This window comes from Vicugna pacos, chromosome 16 (genome assembly GCF_048564905.1).
Source record: "Vicugna pacos chromosome 16, VicPac4, whole genome shotgun sequence".
Lineage (NCBI taxonomy): Eukaryota > Metazoa > Chordata > Mammalia > Artiodactyla > Camelidae > Vicugna > Vicugna pacos.
The window spans coordinates 9,483,779-9,500,614 of record NC_133002.1 but is presented as its reverse complement, the minus strand read 5'-3'; the positions used below and the strand labels follow the sequence as shown (position 1 = coordinate 9,500,614).

General features: G+C 43.2%; 1 protein-coding gene across 2 annotated transcripts; it reads left to right on the top strand.

Moving 5' to 3' along the window:
• Positions 1-5,788: 5,788 nt before the first annotated feature.
• ZNF594 (zinc finger protein 594) lies at positions 5,789-15,874 on the top strand. Of its 2 annotated transcripts, XM_072940588.1 has the most exons (6): positions 5,789-5,932; positions 6,638-7,843; positions 9,280-9,396; positions 9,593-9,719; positions 10,505-10,628; positions 12,320-15,874. In XM_072940588.1, exons 3-6 carry the CDS (start codon positions 9,386-9,388, stop codon positions 14,329-14,331), a joined length of 2,274 nt encoding a protein of 757 aa, XP_072796689.1. In that variant the 5' UTR covers positions 5,789-5,932; positions 6,638-7,843; positions 9,280-9,385; the 3' UTR covers positions 14,332-15,874. The 2 variants fall into 2 exon arrangements, with proteins under 2 accessions (XP_072796689.1, XP_072796690.1); XM_072940589.1 differs by lacking the exons at positions 5,789-5,932; positions 9,593-9,719 and having other exon boundaries at positions 6,460-7,843.
• Positions 15,875-16,836: the final 962 nt, after the last annotated feature.

Genomic DNA, 16,836 nt, shown 5'->3' with positions numbered 1-16,836 from the left:
GCCTTCAACTCTGCCCCTTAAGGCTTATCCCCACCATCACTGCCTATTTTCAGTCTTGTCATCTTTCATCTGTCTTAATGCAAACGCCTCCTGACTGTTCTCTCCTTCTCCAATACATCTCCCATGTACTGTCAGAGTGAACTTTCTAAGATGCAAACCTGATTAGATCACGGCCCTGCTTAAAATCCTTCAGTGGCACCCCTGTGCCTACAAAGATAAAATCCACACTCCTCAGCACAGAAGGCAAGGCCCTGATAACCTGGTCTCCACAGGCCTTGTTTCAACATCTCCTGTCCTCCCCTCATGCATCCTGGCCACAGGAAACCACTTGCAGCACCCACCCACCACCAAGCATCAAAATGGTGCTAAGGTTTTGTACATTCTCTTCCTTCTGCTGGGAACACCTTCCTTCCTCCTCCACCTGATAAACCACGACTCACCCCTCAGCACCCAGCTGGAGTGGCGCTTTCTCTGCAAGGGCTTTCCTCGCCGGGTCAGCAGCAGCCCCACCTCAGCACTCCTCTGAATACTTATCATGGTGCATAATTAGCCCCATCTCGGGGTTACACAGCTCTTTCCCATTAGACACTGGGTTCCTTGAGGGCTAGGATTATGTTGTAGGGTGACTCTACGTTCAAGTTTACCCAGGAGAGTTTCGGCTTTTGTTTAATATCTTGGTATAATTATTAATAGTACCCCCTTTCACTCTCAAAAGTGTCCTGGTTTGGATGATAAAGTATATTTTCACCCTACTTATTCATGATCAGGTCAGTGCCTACCCTCAACAGAGTGAGTGTTAAAAAGATACCTTTCTAGTGATTGTATGAATACATGACCCTCTCTAGATCTTATTTTCTTCTATCAAAAAAAAAATAGCTGAATTAGATGACTTCTTAGCTATTTACTGCTTGAAGTGATTCAAATAAAGTCAGTAATCCAAAAGGCTAGAAACAGCAGATTTAGCTTATCTTCCCCACGAAAGGACCTGCCATATAGAATTACACCTTCATGTCTAATATAGGCAAATTCACAGAGAGATTAATTTGCAAAGTAAATTAATGGTTGTCTGGGTCTGAGAGGAGGGCGAATTGGGACATGACTGCTAAACAGGTTTAGGGTTTCTTTTTGGGGTGATGGAAATGGTCTAGAATTATATGTGGTTATGGTTGCATGACATTGTGAATATATTGGAAGCCATTGAATTGTCCACTTTAAAATGATTGAATTTCATGTTATGTCGATTTGACCTTAATGAAAAAATATTTTGTTAGATTTTATCAGGTTTTTTTTCTGACATTTACTGTGATGAGTCAATGAAAAAATTCCCTTGATTATAAATGTGTTAAATGTTAATACATTTAAGTCATACTTATACTCCTGAAATAAACCTAATTTGGTGTTTAACAAAAAAAGAATTACACCTTCAAACATACTCACACCTGGATCAACAACTTTAGAGACCATTACCTGCTGAGAGACAGCAGATCTTCCCCCCAGCTGAAGACACAGTTCTCCCAGTTAGCCCTGCTAATAGCTGGATAATCTCCTAGCAACAGACAAAAACCAATTCCCATTTGTTCTTATGATGTGCGTTGCATCAACAGTATTGTTACTGCTCAGACATGACTCCTGACTCGTGGTGTGCTTCAGTTTCTAACCTAGTTCACCTTCTCTGCATACCTGGGCCTGGCTGAGCAGCAGAATAAAATCCCACCCAGGTTAACATTTGGTTGCTGAAAGCCCTCAACCATAAGTAGGCAGGTAGCAGCTGATTGTGGTCCCTTTGCATTTTACTAGAGCAGAGTGTGCAAAACACTATGTGAAAAACCATTGTAAGAAACAGCTAATTAATACTCTTGCCTCTTGGTCCTTCAACCTTAGACGTCAGTTTTTGTATTTACCCACATCTCATTGCTAAAATATAATGCAGGTAAAGTATTAGATCAGCTACACTTGCATAATTTAAATTCTCTACAGTTATAAGAAAAATCTGAGTTTCTTGAAATAAACTCTCACTTATAAAGAGACGTATAAACTAACAGCTTTTCAATTATTTAAAAAAAATTAGATGCCTCAGCATTTTTTTTACAAATTGGGTGTCAGAGGAACATGGTTTAGGTTTTAACCAAAATTGCAGAAGGTAATCTTAAGAAAAATGAAATTCCCCTGATGGTTAAAAAAAAAAGTTTATTTGCATAACTTGTACACTTCTACCTCCCACGAGGCACCAAACAAAAATAAATTTTCCGATACATTTAATGTTGACACTCTACAACTCTATTTTGGGTGGCCAAGAAAAAAACTTCTTCCTTTGAGTACACTGAAAATAAAATTACCTTGAATTTCTCACTATTGTTTAGAAAAGATATTCAATACTTCATAGATCAAATTTCTGTTGTATCACTAGCTTAGTTTAATAAAATTCTATAATTCTTTAGTTTCAAACTTGCCTGAAAACAAAACTCACAACTACATACAGATTTTTTTTTTTTAAAGGTCAGCTTTAGCCACTTTGGGGAGCAATTTGGCAACGTCTAGTAAAATTGAAAATGTAGGCACCCTATGTGACCCAGCAACCCTACTTCAGAATACACATACTAGAACAGTAGCTTTCAAACTTTCTGGTACCAGTCTCCAACATATTCTTAAAAGTGACCAAGGACACCAAAGAGAATTTTGTTTATGTAGAAGATAATCTGTTGATATTTACCTTTGGAAAGTAAAAGTAAGAAAGATTTAGGATGTTTATTAATTCGTTCATATTAATGTAAATAATTTTAATTAAAATAATTACATTTCCCAAGCCAAAAAAAAAAAAGTGAGAAGAGTAACATGGTGTTACATTTTTGTGACTCTCTTTAATGTCTGGCTTAATAGAAAATATCTGGATTCTCATATCTGCTTCTGCAGTCACTTTGTTGCAAATCAACATTTGGAGCCTCTGGAAAACCCCATTATACATTCAGGAGAGAGTAAGCATGAATAGGGGAAAATAACATCTTAGTGTTATTTATAAACATAGTTTCAATCTCATGGCCCAGACCACATTTTGAGAACCACTGTCCAAGAGAAACTCAAGAACCCATACAAAAATGTTCTTTCTGGTATCAGTCTGTTATAAATGGAACTTACATATCCGTCCATCTATAAGGGGTTATGAGACCCATGGGGGCTGCACTTTTGCTACTTTGCTCATCTCCTTATTTCCAGTGACCCACAGAGTGGGTGCTCAGTAACTATTTGTGTAAGGAGGGAAGGAAGTGAGAGACGGATTGAGGGAGAATGTATGAATATTGTTCTGCAATTTGCTTTAAAATTTAACTGTATTTTGTGGACATCTTTTCACAGATGTAGACTTTTAGTTCACAGGGTAGAAATGGCCAAAACACCATGTGATTCTTGTATAACTAGTAAGCTTCTTTCTTTCTTTCTATTGTCTAAAAATAAAATTGTATTTAAGGAGTTTTGATCTGTTAATCACCACGGGCTACAAACTACTGCCACCTAGCGGTGTATTAAGAAGTCCACATATTATGGGCAAAATGGCCTTTGCTATTAAAAAGAACACTGAATATTTTGCCTATATTTTGTTTGGAGGCATTCCTTAATTCAAACAGAAGATTGAACTATTTACTTAAAGGCCTTTCTATAAATTAGACAACTAATGTAGAACTCTTTGTTACTCCTGTAGTTTACATGCACATTGGAGGATTTTCTTAAGATATTTTAGGTAAATCTGTTAAAATTTCTCAGGCCAAAGAGCAAAACCAATGGTTAAAACAAGTTAATAGATTATTTTCTTCTTTAAAGATATTTTCATTTCTCTCCTCTTTTCTTGTTTTCACTTGGTCTCTGATTTACATGGTAAGAGATTTTTTTTAAATGCATGCAGAAAAAAATAGCAACGCATAATAACTGCTCAATAAATGTTTACTGCCTAGTAGACATCTGCTCCTTTGCCTGCCCTAAGAGCTGTCTCATTTTTCTGGTAAAAACAAAAAGAAATCAAAAAAACTGCCTTTTCTTTCCATCACGTAATGGCTCTAGCAGTAACATGGTTCCCTTTCCCTATCCCAGTCTGTAATTCAAGCGGGCGGGTCAAAGTACCTCATCCACTGGGTACAGTGATTGGTCCAGGATTGGACATGTGATATGAGCAGACCCAATCAGAGTCCTTTTTCTGCGACTGCTATAGATACCCTTCTGTAATCCTGGGCACTGAAACATATCTCCATGTGGGGGGGGAAAAAAAGAAAATCAATGGCATTAACAGAGAGAGAAGCAAAATCAAAAGATGGAGAGACAGGAAAGAGTCCTGACAACGATTTTTAAAAATCCTTGAATTCTGGCCTTTCTGGAAGCCAGTCTACCCCCTGGACTTTGCTGTTATGTAAGTCAAGTTATATTGAAGCAGAGGAGGGTTTCTATTACTTCCTTGTCTTTCATCTGCCTAACTCTTCAGGGAGAGCCTGATTCCAGAAAGCCTTCATAGACCTTCCTGTGTCTAATCTTCTTTTATAAACTCTTAGGGCACCATGTACTCTCCAGAATAGCACCCATCACTGTTATCATTTTATATTTATTCATGGAATTATTTAAATAGCTCCTCCTCATGACAAATTCCATGAAAGGGCCTTGGATTTTGCTCAACATTCATGGCATCACCAGTGTCTGGCAGAGAGTGGGCACACCATATGTATTTGTAGAGCAAATGAATTACATAATGAATCCACACTCCTGACAAGGGCACAATGTTAAACTCCCATGAGATCAGAAAGGTTTTTTTTCCTTAAAAAAAAAAAAAAAGACCAAAAACCCAAAATAGACCACTCTCAACACTTTATATTTCTCAACAAAAATGTAGTTTTTATGTCCTTCCCTCGAACCTCCATTTTCAGTCTTCTGACTTAAGCAGATCTTGGTTCTTAAAACAAAGCAAAACAAAACAACAACCAAAAAAAACAAAAAATAAAAAAGTCCCTTTATTTTGTTGTGTTTAAAGCAATCTAAGAAATACAAGAAAATATTGCAATTTTTCTGAAAAAATAAGAATAAATGGAGAGAGGACTAGCCCTACCAGACTTTAAAACATATTTAAAAGTTCACAATAATTCTAAGTTTATTATCAAAGAAAAGATAAATAGATAAGCAGACAGAAAGTAACCAAAATACATAACCAAACACAAGGCAAACTTAGACAACAATTAAAGTCAGTGAGGAAAAGTAGGATAATCCATTATATGGGACTCAGAGAGGTTAAATAACTTGCCCAAAATCACACAGCCCATAACTGGTGGGTCATCGATTCTGTCTGACTTTTCTTGAGTGCCTAACTTTCTGTTGCCCTTTTAAACACTTCGCTATCCTTGTTCATCTCTGGATTGCCGAGCTTTTGACAGGACATTGCAAACAGAAGGTATCAATGAATGAGACCACAAAGGCATGCAGGGCAAAAAAGAAAAAGATTAAAAATTAGAACAAAAATGTGGTTATTTGATGGGGCCTCCCATCCGGACGGACACGCCGGAGGCCGGCGATAGGCGCGTCTAGGACCCCCGGAGGACTCTGCGTCTCGGTGGTGGCCTCGCTCACGTTGCGCGGCATCAGCAGGTGCACCAACCTGCGCAGCGCGGGACCCTCAAGAGTCGGCTCGCGCGAGACCGAGCGGACAACGCTGAGTCGGCCGAGTCTGCGCAAGGGAGACCCCGGACCGGTGGGAGGCGGCCTGGGGGCGCGCCCGCTCATTGGCGGGCACAGCCGGGCCCGGCGGCGGGGCGGGGCACGGCCTCCTGCGGGAGCAGGCCGGAAGTGGCCGGCCGCCGCGGGTGCGGGGTCCAAGGTGGTGTCGCCGCGCCGGAGCGAGAAGCCCGGCAGTGCGCTGGCGGCGGTGGAGGGGGCCGCGGCCGAGCGGGAGGCTGGGGGTGGCCTGGAGGTGAGACCCCGCTGCGTTCGCAGAGCTGGGGGCCCGAGGGGCCCCCGGGAAGCGGGGTGGAGAGCAGATGTTGGAAGGTGGGCGCCAGACCCCTCATTTCTCCCAGTGGGGAGAAGCACGGGCTTCGGGGACGTAGGGGCGTGGTGCGCGCGGCCCGGCCTTCTATGCCCTTGGCCCTCTTCTGGGTCTCGGCGTGCCCTGCTCCTGCCGCGCCCCACTTCTCCAGTCTCTTCCAGCTCCCTCCTGTGGCTGTCGCAAACTGCATCTCCCCCAGGCCCAGAATCAATCCTCAGGCTTGAAGTGACCCATTTTCTTGCCCAACGCTGCGCGTTTGTAGCTGTAACTTAAAGTACAAGATCTGGTTTCTACGCTCCAGGAGTAACTGAGAGCCCAATTTAAGAGACTATCTGAACCACCGGAATGAACTGTGTGGTTTAGACAAGTTCTAATACCTGACCTAAAATATTCGTACTGTTGGAGTTCAGAGGAGGGAGCGATTTAGGTTGGTCTCTTCTTTGTAAAAGGTCTACAAATTCTTTTAAGTGTAGCTTCAAAAGTCATTTTCTTTGGGAAGCCTTCCAAGATTGCCACCTCTCTACCTCTCTCTTTAAACTTTTCATCTTTTTATCTTATTTAGCGTCTCATTCAAGCACTTATAACCTTGTTTCGTGTGTGTGTGTGTGTGTGTGTGTCTTCGTCTTCCAGGCCCCTAGGCAAGGACTCCATCTCTGTAGCATCACCTAATGCATGAACATGAATATGAATTAAAAGGATTGAAATGGGGATGGGGGAAATAGCTCATTGATAGAGCGCATGCTTAGCATGCATGAGGTCCTGGGTTCAATCCCCAGTACCTCCATTAGATAGATTTATCTATCTTTATCTATCATTCTATCTGTCTATCTAACTCCCACCCCTCGAGAAAAAAAATAAATAAAAATGAAAGGATTGAAATGGTTAGAAGGTACTAAAGTGAGCCGGCAACAGTGGGAAGTATTTGTGTAGATCAGAGTTTGAAAAAATACAACTCCTGGGCCAGATTAGACTGTAGACACATCTCCTTGACTTGTGCTATTTGTTTTTACTTGAATTACTGGTCAGCATTTTAAAATCAGGAAATTTATTTCACATCCACTCACTCAAAAATCAGGATTTTCAGCATCTCTTGGAAAATCAGAAGATGTGGCCAGACAGGGCCCGCGTGCCTGCGTGGTGCAATTAGCAGGAACTGAGCAGCTGCTCCCTTTAGACTCAGTATAAAATGTTCAGATCCCCAGTGCCTACTAATTGTCTTCCTGACACCAAAGCCAAGTGTCCGTTGTCCTTTGTCACGTAGTTGCTTCACTCATCCTGATTAACTACCTGGCCTCTTGCTGCAGGTGACCTTGATGCAGATGAAGGACAGTAGGAAGGACATCACAAGTACAGGAGTCATGGGCAAAGGGGCGAAATGGAAGAAGCCTGGTACACGGGAACGTTAGGGGGGATATGAGAGCACAGGTTTGCTCTTAGGTGAATCACAGAGTAGGGCAGTTATGCGTTGATCTGTGTCCCCCAGAAAAGGAGATGTGGAGGTCTTAGTCCCCAGTACTTCAGAATGTGAACTTATTTGGGAATAGGGTCATCGGAGGTGCAACTCGGTGGGATGGGGTCATACTGGAGTAGAATGGGCCCCTAATTCAGTGTGACTGGTGTCCTAAGAAGATGGCCCAGTGAAGAGACAGAGACAGGGAGAATGCCATGTGAAGATGGAGGCAGAGACTACAGTAAGGCATCTACCAGGCAAGGAACACGAGGATTGCCAGCTGTCACCAGAAGCTAGGAGCGAGGCTTGAACAGGTGTCCCCAGGAGCCTGCAGAAGGAAGCCACCCAGCCAGCACCTTCATTGCAGACGTCTAACCTCCAGAACTGTGAGAGAATAAACTTCTGTTGTTTTAAGTCACCCAGCTTGTGGTTCTTTGTCATGGCAGCCCTGGGTATAGTACAGCTCTGTACGTCATAAAGAAGCTATTTCCTTTAAAAGGTGATGGAAAGGTAATGGTAGATTTTTTTATCATTGGTGTCAGTGAAGGCAGCACGTTAGAAAACTATTTCATTTGACAGTGTTAGCAGGGTTGACTGGAGCCGGAAAACATGTTTAGAGGTTTTACGAGAATCCAAGCATGGGGTGAGAAGGTTCAGGGTGAAAGTGGAGTTGGAAGTTTTCAGGGCTAGGTGGTAGGTATGGATACAGGGGATAGAGAGGGAGGAGTCCAAGATGACTAGAGCAGCGCTTCTCAAACTGGAGCAAAGCTGAGACTCACCTGGAGAGCCGGGGAAGCCGACTGCAGGCCACCCTCCCCCCCAACTCTGTCTCACTAAGGCTGGGTGGTGCTTGAGAATTTGCATTTTACCAAACTCCTGAGTAAGGCTAATGTTACTGGTGTGTGATCGCATGTTAGTAAACTGCTGCTTTTCTGGCTTAGAAACCCCTAGAATACAAGCCCCATGAAGGCAAGGACTATGTCTTCTTCACCAGAGTATCCCAGGGCCTAGAACAGTGCCTGGACACTGCAGGCTTACGTTAAAAATTTGTTCAATGAAGTTGGTCATTTGGGCAGAAATAGATAGTAAGAAGGGGAAATACGTTTAGAAGCAAAATGATGAGTTCATTTTTATGCATTTGATTCATCTTAACTGTCAGGAGGACATTGGGCTGGAGACGCATTGTGAATGTAGACTACACTGTAGGTGAGGAATAGGAGTCCTGGGTTTATGATTCATTCTGGACCAAGGTGATCACTGAAGCAGCGGCGATATGGTCATTGAGCTACTGAGTGTAAAGGGAGAGGACTAGGGGCTGAGCCGTAGTAACACCAACGTTTAGTGGAAGGAAAAGCTGAAAAGGTAAAGACAGTAGAAAAGTAGAGTGGGTGTGGAATATCATGCATTAATGGAAGCCAAGGGAGAAAAGAATTTCAGAGATTATTCAGTCAAGGGAAAGAGGCAAGAAAGTTGGCCTATTATTCATTCGTTCAGCAGTTTTCAGTTGAGCACGCACTGTGGTCCAGTGCTGTTCCAACTGTTCCAACCCTGCACAGCACAAAAACCCCCCAGCCCCACGGAGCTTACACTCTCGAGAGGCTTACACTGGACTTTCTATACATGGGGATGGGGGGAGGTTGATGTGTACAATAACACTGGAATAAGTGGTATTATCTCTATTTTACATGTGGGGAAATGATGGTTGAGGGAGATTATGAAGCTAAGATTCTAACTTGGTCCCACTTGCTTCCAAAGTTGTGTTGTGTTCAGGACTCTAAGCTGCCTCCAAGCTGTAATAACCAGTGTCACGTTTCTGCTTTAGATACTGCTGATGTACTGATTATTCCAAAATCTGGGTGTCCATTCTGGATTTTCCTCCTGGGTTCCTGACCCGTTGACCCATCAGCTTCCCGGACAGTCCCTCCTGGATGCCCCACAGGTATGTCAGTTACAGCATGTCTGAGGTGGATTCACCTCCTCCCCTCACCTCCACACTTTCACTCTGGCTGCCCAAGTCAGGCAGCTGTCCGAGGTAGGAACTTGAGTGCCATCCTCCATGCCTGCCCTTTTCCCTCACCCCTTCCAGTTAGGACAGCACGGATCCCCTGACTCAGTCCACTCCTCTCTGTCCCCAGTGCCACGAGCTCATGTCGGCCCTCACGGTCTCCATACTGCTGTAGTCTCCTAAGCGATATCCCAGCTTTCAGTCTGGCACCCTCCAGTCTGCTCTCCATACAGCTATCAGAGTGGTCTTTCAAAAAGGTAAATCTAATTATGACATTTAACCCCTTCAGGGGTTCCCCACTGCCTTCAGGAGAAAGTCCAAGCTTCCTAGCCTGGTGTACAAGGCCCTCCGTGACTTGACTGCTGCGTCCCCGGCTTCATCGTTTACTGGCTGGTACCCTGGACTTCAGTCATGTGGTGCATCCCTGAGCACATCATAGCATCTCTCATCTCCTGACCTTTGTACATGCCACACACTGTCTTTTCAGTGACTCTTCCTCTCTACTTTATTGCTTTCCTTCCATTCTCTAGTATTTATTTTCTCCTTAACTGAGCGCCTATGATGGGCCAGGCACCGCGCTAGGTGGTCTGAATACAGTAAAGAGGACAGGGTAGCGTGAGGTGATTTTTACCACATGGTCTCACACATTTTTAAAGTGAGAGGCCAGATTACCCACTGAGACCAAGGGTAATGCAGGAAGTAATAGAGATTTAAAAAGAAAAGAGAAGGGGGAGAGTGCGGAGAGGGGTAAATTAGGAACTAGGGATTAACAAATACACATTACTATATATAAAATAGATACCAAGGCCCTACTGTTTAGCACAGGCAACTATATTCAATATCTTGGAATAACCTGTAATGAAAAAGAATCTGAAAAAGCATGTGTGTGTGTGTATTATAACTGAACCATTTTGCTGTATACCAGAAACTGACACAACACTGTAAATCAACTGTACTTCAATTAAAAAGAGAGAGAGAAGGTACAGCGTATCTGCTACCAGGTCTCTGTTTGGTAGCTATAGAGCAGGAACTTCTGTTTCAGGAATTCAAGATGCTGCAGGATGTGGCTGTGAATGAACCACAAGAGGATGCTAAGCACCAGGTCTATACTCAGTGGAATTTCTGCAAGGAAGAGATGTTGGAGGAGACAGAGCTGGTCTCACCAGGTAAGGACTCTGCCCTCTAACTTAGACTCCATACACCCCGAGTTCTCTGAGTTTTGGTTGAAAAACAAAAAGCAAGAAAAGGTTTTAAAGAGCTCAGTGGAATTAGAGGATTAAGGATTCCCAGTGGCTCTGACTCTTGGAGGTAAGACGCTTCTGCTCTTTGTTGAAGGACATCTAGGCTAACCTCTGGAGTTGGAAGCGGACACCTCCTTGACTTTCCCTGAGCTTGTTCTCTGTCTTTCAGGCCTGTTAGAAACCAATAGATGACCAAAACTCAACTCGTCTTCAGATCTTTAAACCTACTTTTCCCACCTTTGAAACCTACTCTTCCTTCTCTGCCTCCCCCCTCAAACAGCATCGTATCCCACCCATGGCCTAAGTCAGAAAACTGAAAGTCATTTCTGACTCCTTTCTTTCCCCACATGCAGTTTCCCTGTTCCGTTGATTCTGAAATGCTCTCTTGCATGTTACTTGCTCCTCTGCCCCATTTGCTCATTTATTCCTGAAATTTAGTTACTTCACCAGGATACGTCTTGGTGTGGACTGTTCTCTATCAACTTTCTGTGAACTACACTGTATCCTTGCGAAAGACTCAAGTCTGTGTTTCAGCCAGATTTCCTTCTGTTATGTTTGAATGGTTTTTCCCTTCTGTTTGTTCTTTTCTCTTCTTTAGGAACACTGTTTATATATTCTCTCTTGATCTCCATGCTGTGTTGCCTCTTATTCTTTGCACAGAGATTACTGACTAGAGTTTAGATCCCCAGGGCCAAGGTGAAATGGCTCTCAGGGAGCTCAGAAATGTGTTCTTATAACTGGGCAAGGTCAGGGATTTGACGATGTGGGCACTCAAAGCAGTAAGCTCATCTGTCTTCCAGTCGTGGGAGGAAATAAAATTGCCACACAGAAGAGGCAGTTTTGCCAGAATTTCCTCTCTCCACCAGAGAGGAAAATGCCAGGTCTGAGAGGGAGAACTGACTTCTATTAAAATGGCAGCCAGACATTTTTATTCTGAGGCATAGTTTCAGATATGTTTAACTGTCATAGTATATCGGGAGGAATGGCTGGTGGGCCAGTTATTAACTTATTACATCTCAACTCCAGATCTACCCTTCTTTGCTTTGCTTATGTTACTGGATCTGGACCACTTCTCCTTTGCTAGCTGGTACAGGCTTAGATTTCGTCAGTGGAGGATGCTGGAGGGCAGTGCAAGGCCACAGGAAAAGGAAGGAACCTCTCCTTCTGGTGCTGGTGTGCTGTTTTATTATTTTATTCTATTTATTGGTGTGGATGCCAGCAGATCTACTTGTGGGAGGCCTGGTGGCACATACCCCAGTGGGCTGCTTCCTGTGAATCCATTCTGGCTGGCCACAGGACCCAGCAAGGTCCCACCCCATCAAACAGGCCACTTCCTGTGGACTAGCTCTAGACTGCCCGCCTCCTCCAGTGAATTTTCCACCACCCTGCAGGCCATTCCCACACAACAGTTTCATCCTGCACTCTGGCAAGTTTCCTCCCCACCAAGAGGGTGTGTGTTCCTGTGGCCGCAGTCTCTCTGAAAAAGTCTGAATCTCAGCCCAGGTGGAAAGAGTCCTCTTCTAAGTTCTTTGTTCCTCCCTCTTGGGCTTCCCAGTGTAGGGAAGAGGTGAGATTTGTATTTTAGGAATTATACAGTGGTCTGCTTATCATTTCAGATTCTGAGACCAAGAATAATATGAAAGATTGGAAGTCAAAGATGGAAATTTCTGAAGAAAAAGATTCAGCAGGGGCTGTATCAGAAAGACTCCAAAGACAGCTCTCCCAGGAATGTGGGTTAGTCAAAACCGGTAATCCTGAGGACAGAGTAGTGAGGTGTTGGGTAAGTCCCTTAGAGGATGCAGTGGGACATCTCCCTTCTGAAGGGAGAGGTTTCAGGGAAGTGAATCTGATCCCCAAGAAAGCCATGGCAGGAGAGAGAGGCCATGGATGTAAGGAAAGAGAAAAAATACTTTCTGCAGGAGAAAGATCCCACAGATATGAAGTCTGTGGCCAGAGCTTCAAACAGAAGTCAGAAGTAACTGAACATCAGAAAATAGACAATATGAAGAAAGCCTATGAATGTAAGGAATGTGGAAAAACTTTCAGTCGGAGCTCAAACCTGATTATACATCAGAGAATTCATACAGGAAAGAAACCATATGTATGCAGTGAATGTGGAAAAGACTTTAATCAAAGTTCAAATCTTATTATACACCAGAGAATTCACACAGGAAAGAAACCTTATATATGTCATGAATGTGGAAAAGACTTCAACCAGAGCTCTAACCTGGTTCGACATAAGAGAATTCATAACGGCGAGAATCCCTATGAATGTAAAGAATGTGGGAAGGCCTTCAAGGGAAGCTCAAACCTTGTCCTGCACCAGCGAATTCATAGCGGGGGGAAGCCATATGTATGTAATGAATGTGGGAAGACCTTCAATCAAAGCTCAGATCTTATTATCCATCACAGAATTCACACTGGAGAGAAACCCTATGAGTGTTATGAATGTGGACAGACCTTCAGTCAAAGTTCACACCTTGTCACACACCAGAGAATTCATACTGGAGAGAAACCCTTCAAGTGTAGTGACTGTGAGAAGGCCTTCAGGCAGCGTTCACACCTCACTGAGCACCAGAGACTCCACAGCGGGGAGAAACCCTATGCGTGTCGCGAATGTGGGAAATCCTTCAGAGGGCACACGGCCCTTCTTAAACATCAGAGACTACATACTGGAAAGGAACTTGAATGTGAAAGAGCCTGCACATCTGACACGGACCTTATCCAACAACAGAGAATTCATAGGGAAGAAAAACCTTATGAATGTACTGAGTGTGGGAAAACTTTCCGGGGAAGTTCTGATCTAATTCGGCATTGGGTAACTCACACTGGGGAGAAACCCTACGAATGCAGTGAATGTGGGAAAGCTTTTAGCCAGAGGTCGCACCTTGTCACCCACCAGAAAATTCACACTGGAGAGAAACCCTATCAGTGCGATGAATGTAGGAAAGCCTTCTGGCAGCGTGCGCTCCTTATCCGGCATCACAGAACTCACAGTGGTGAGAAGCCCTACGCGTGTAGGGAATATGGAAAATCCTTCATCTGGCACACGGCTTTTCTCAAACATCAGAGACTTCATGCTGGAGAGAAACTTGAGGAATGTGAGAAAACATTCAGCAAGAATGAGTTGCTTAGAGAAGAGCAGAGAATTCGGCAAGAAGAGAAAGCTTATCAGCGCAGCCAGTGTGGTAGAACTTTTCAAGGCAGCTCAGACCTCACCCGACATCAGGTAACCCATACAGAAGAGAAACCCTACGGATGTAAAGAATGTGGGAAAACTTTCAGTCAGAGCTCAGACCTTATGAGACATCACAGAATTCATAGTGGAGAAAAGCCTTATGTATGCAGTAAATGTGGGAAATCTTTCAGGGACAGCTCAGATCTTATTAAGCACCACTGTGTTCACACTGGAGAGAAGCCCTACAAATGTCCTGAATGTGGGAAGGCCTTCAGTCAGAACTCACACCTTGTTAGTCACCAGAGAATTCACACTGGAGAGAAACCCTTTGAACGTAGCAACTGTGGGAAAGCCTTCAGTGGATGCACAGCTTTTCTTAAACATCAGAAACTTCATACTGAAAAAGAGCCCGGGGAACATCAGACAGTCTTCAAACAGGACTTACTCTAAGAGGCAACAGAAACCTAATAAATGTAGGAAAGCCTGATGGAGACCACATCTTATTGCACTATGAAGGGTTTTTATTGCTGAAAACCATTTGAAGGTCGAAGACATTAGAAGAGCCTACTGGATGGAAAACACGTAAGTGTCATCAGGTGGAAAAGCTCTTGGACATAGTAGCCTTTTTTCTGCCTCATGGTGTATGGTCCCCAAGATAGAGTTACTTGGGAATGCTTTAGGGGCTGTCCATCACTGTTAAAATCATTAGACATCACTTTGCCAACAACCCCCAAACCAAATTCTTCATGGAAGGAGCCATTTCAGTCTTGACTAGGTACCTAGTCCAGTGACAAGTATAAATCTGCTTTAAGTACTTTAGGGTGATTAAATCTTTCTCTGGGATGAATTCTTCCCCTTAAATATGTATTTTATATATATATATATATAATATATATATTCCCCTTTTATCTTCCTTATAAAAATATGCTTATGCATATGTGATAATACTAATTAGAGTGACCCACTAATGGAGAAGAAACCAAAAATAACAGAAATAACAAGAGGAGAGCTGAAGGCCAGGACACAAGAGCCAAGTGAGGTGTTCCCCAGAGAAAGAGTGGTGACCATTAGCAGTATCAGGAAATGAGAGAGCAAGGGATAGCATGGTGGGTGTGAGGAACAGGACTAGACTGAGTGCCAGGCAGAGCATTTAGGAGACGTGAGTTGGTAGGTATTAGAACAAAGTAGTGACTATGAAGGGTCAGGTGACTAGAGTGGTTTTATCTTGAACCAGGGCTTTGTAATTATTTGAGAATTGGAGAGTCTAAGTGGAACTCTGAAAGAGAGCAGTCATCATTTACTCTGATAACTGACACTGGTCATTCGGCCCTGCCTATCTGTACAATCAAACTCAATTGTCCAATATTTCTCATACCCTGAACAGACTGTATACGAATTTACAGGCATCATCAGATGAGAAAGTTACTGAATGGGACAATGTTCAGGCAAGGAGAATTTCAACCTGGTATCTTTCCTTGGTGGGAGTAGCTTTTGAGATGCACAGAGGGGATCAGTGGTTCTCAAGTGGGGTGATTTTGCTCCCCAGAGGACGTTTGGCAATGTCCGGAGACATTTTGGTTGTCCCAACTGGGAGGAAAATACTGGCATCTGTAGGACTAGGGATGTGGCTAAATATCTGACAAGACACAGCTCCCTCACGACAAAGAATTTTCTGGCCCCCAGTATCAGTAGTGCCATGGTTGAGAAACCCTGCCCATGGATATTCAGAACACCAGTCACCTGGGGCCATTTAAAGCAGGCATTTCAGTGTGGTGTGGGCAGTGGCAGTGCATCCCCAGGGGAACCAGACGCTGCTAGAAACCTTTAGTTTGATGAGCTGTTTCAGAAGAGGCAGTGTGGTCTAGTGGAGGGAGCACAGACATGGGTTTGAATCCCAGTATGACGTACTGACTTTGGAACCTGGAACAAATTGTATCTCCTCTGATCCTTAATTTACAACTTATTTTCCTCATTAATAAAAGTTTGAACAGCACTGGAGGCTATGACTTCCCCAGAGGGGCATCCTGAACAGTAGTGGGATGCCTTGAAGTGGGAAGCCCACCCACCGCATCCCTGAAAAGACTTCAATCAGAGCTCTAACCTGGTTTGACACTTCACACTCCCAGCTACCTACACATTTAACTTTTTGAAAGCAGGGAACTATGTTTTTGTATCCTCTCACCTCCAATCCAGACAGACCCAGATTTACATATATATTTTTGTTCAATCAATGCTTGAATTAGTCCAAGTTCATGATTTTCTAGTTTTGTTGTTGAAACCTATAATCATCACAGGAGCAGAGTATATGTAACTTTCTTTCCCGCTTTTCTTTCTGTTCTAGATAAACCCATAAACTAGACACTGCAGAAAAAACTCAGGTTAAACTATATTTTGCTTGGGCACAGTATCCATTTATTTCAAATTAAACTTGGTGGCTGGTTTCTATTTAAATATTTTAACGATTCCCATTTGAAATGCTGTTTGCCAGAAGGTGGTGCTTCATGTTACATCTAAATGTAGTTCCTCTGTAGCACTTTCTTGGGATTTTCCACCCCAGTCAGGGTTGTTTCATACACATTTAGCTGATGTACACAATTTTGGTAATTCACATTTTACCAGAAAATCCTTCATTTCATCAAGGTTTTCCAATATACTACCCTAAAGCTGGATGTAACGGTCTCTTAATTCTTTTCATCTCTTTGATTCTGTGGTTGTTTTCTTTCTCTCCTCTTCTCTCCTCTCCTCTCCCCTCCTCTCCTTTCCTTCCTTCTTTCTTCCTTTCTTCTTTTCTTTCCTTTCTTTCTTGTTATGTTTTATTTCTCATTCCCATTGTTAATTTTTCTTTTTCTCAACCAGGCTCTAAACAAGTTTCTCTAGTGTATTGATCTCTCAAAGGAATCAGCATTTGAATTTATCCCTTCCACTATTTTTAATTTTTCCATGTCATTAATTACA

Bases quoted from the DNA above. Each gene is read 5' to 3' on its own strand.
- ZNF594 (XM_072940588.1), top strand. The intron at 9,720-10,504 runs GTAAATCTAATT...CTTCTGTTTCAG, and splicing joins CAGAGTGGTCTTTCAAAAAG to GAATTCAAGATGCTGCAGGA. The intron at 10,629-12,319 runs GTAAGGACTCTG...TTATCATTTCAG, and splicing joins GACAGAGCTGGTCTCACCAG to ATTCTGAGACCAAGAATAAT.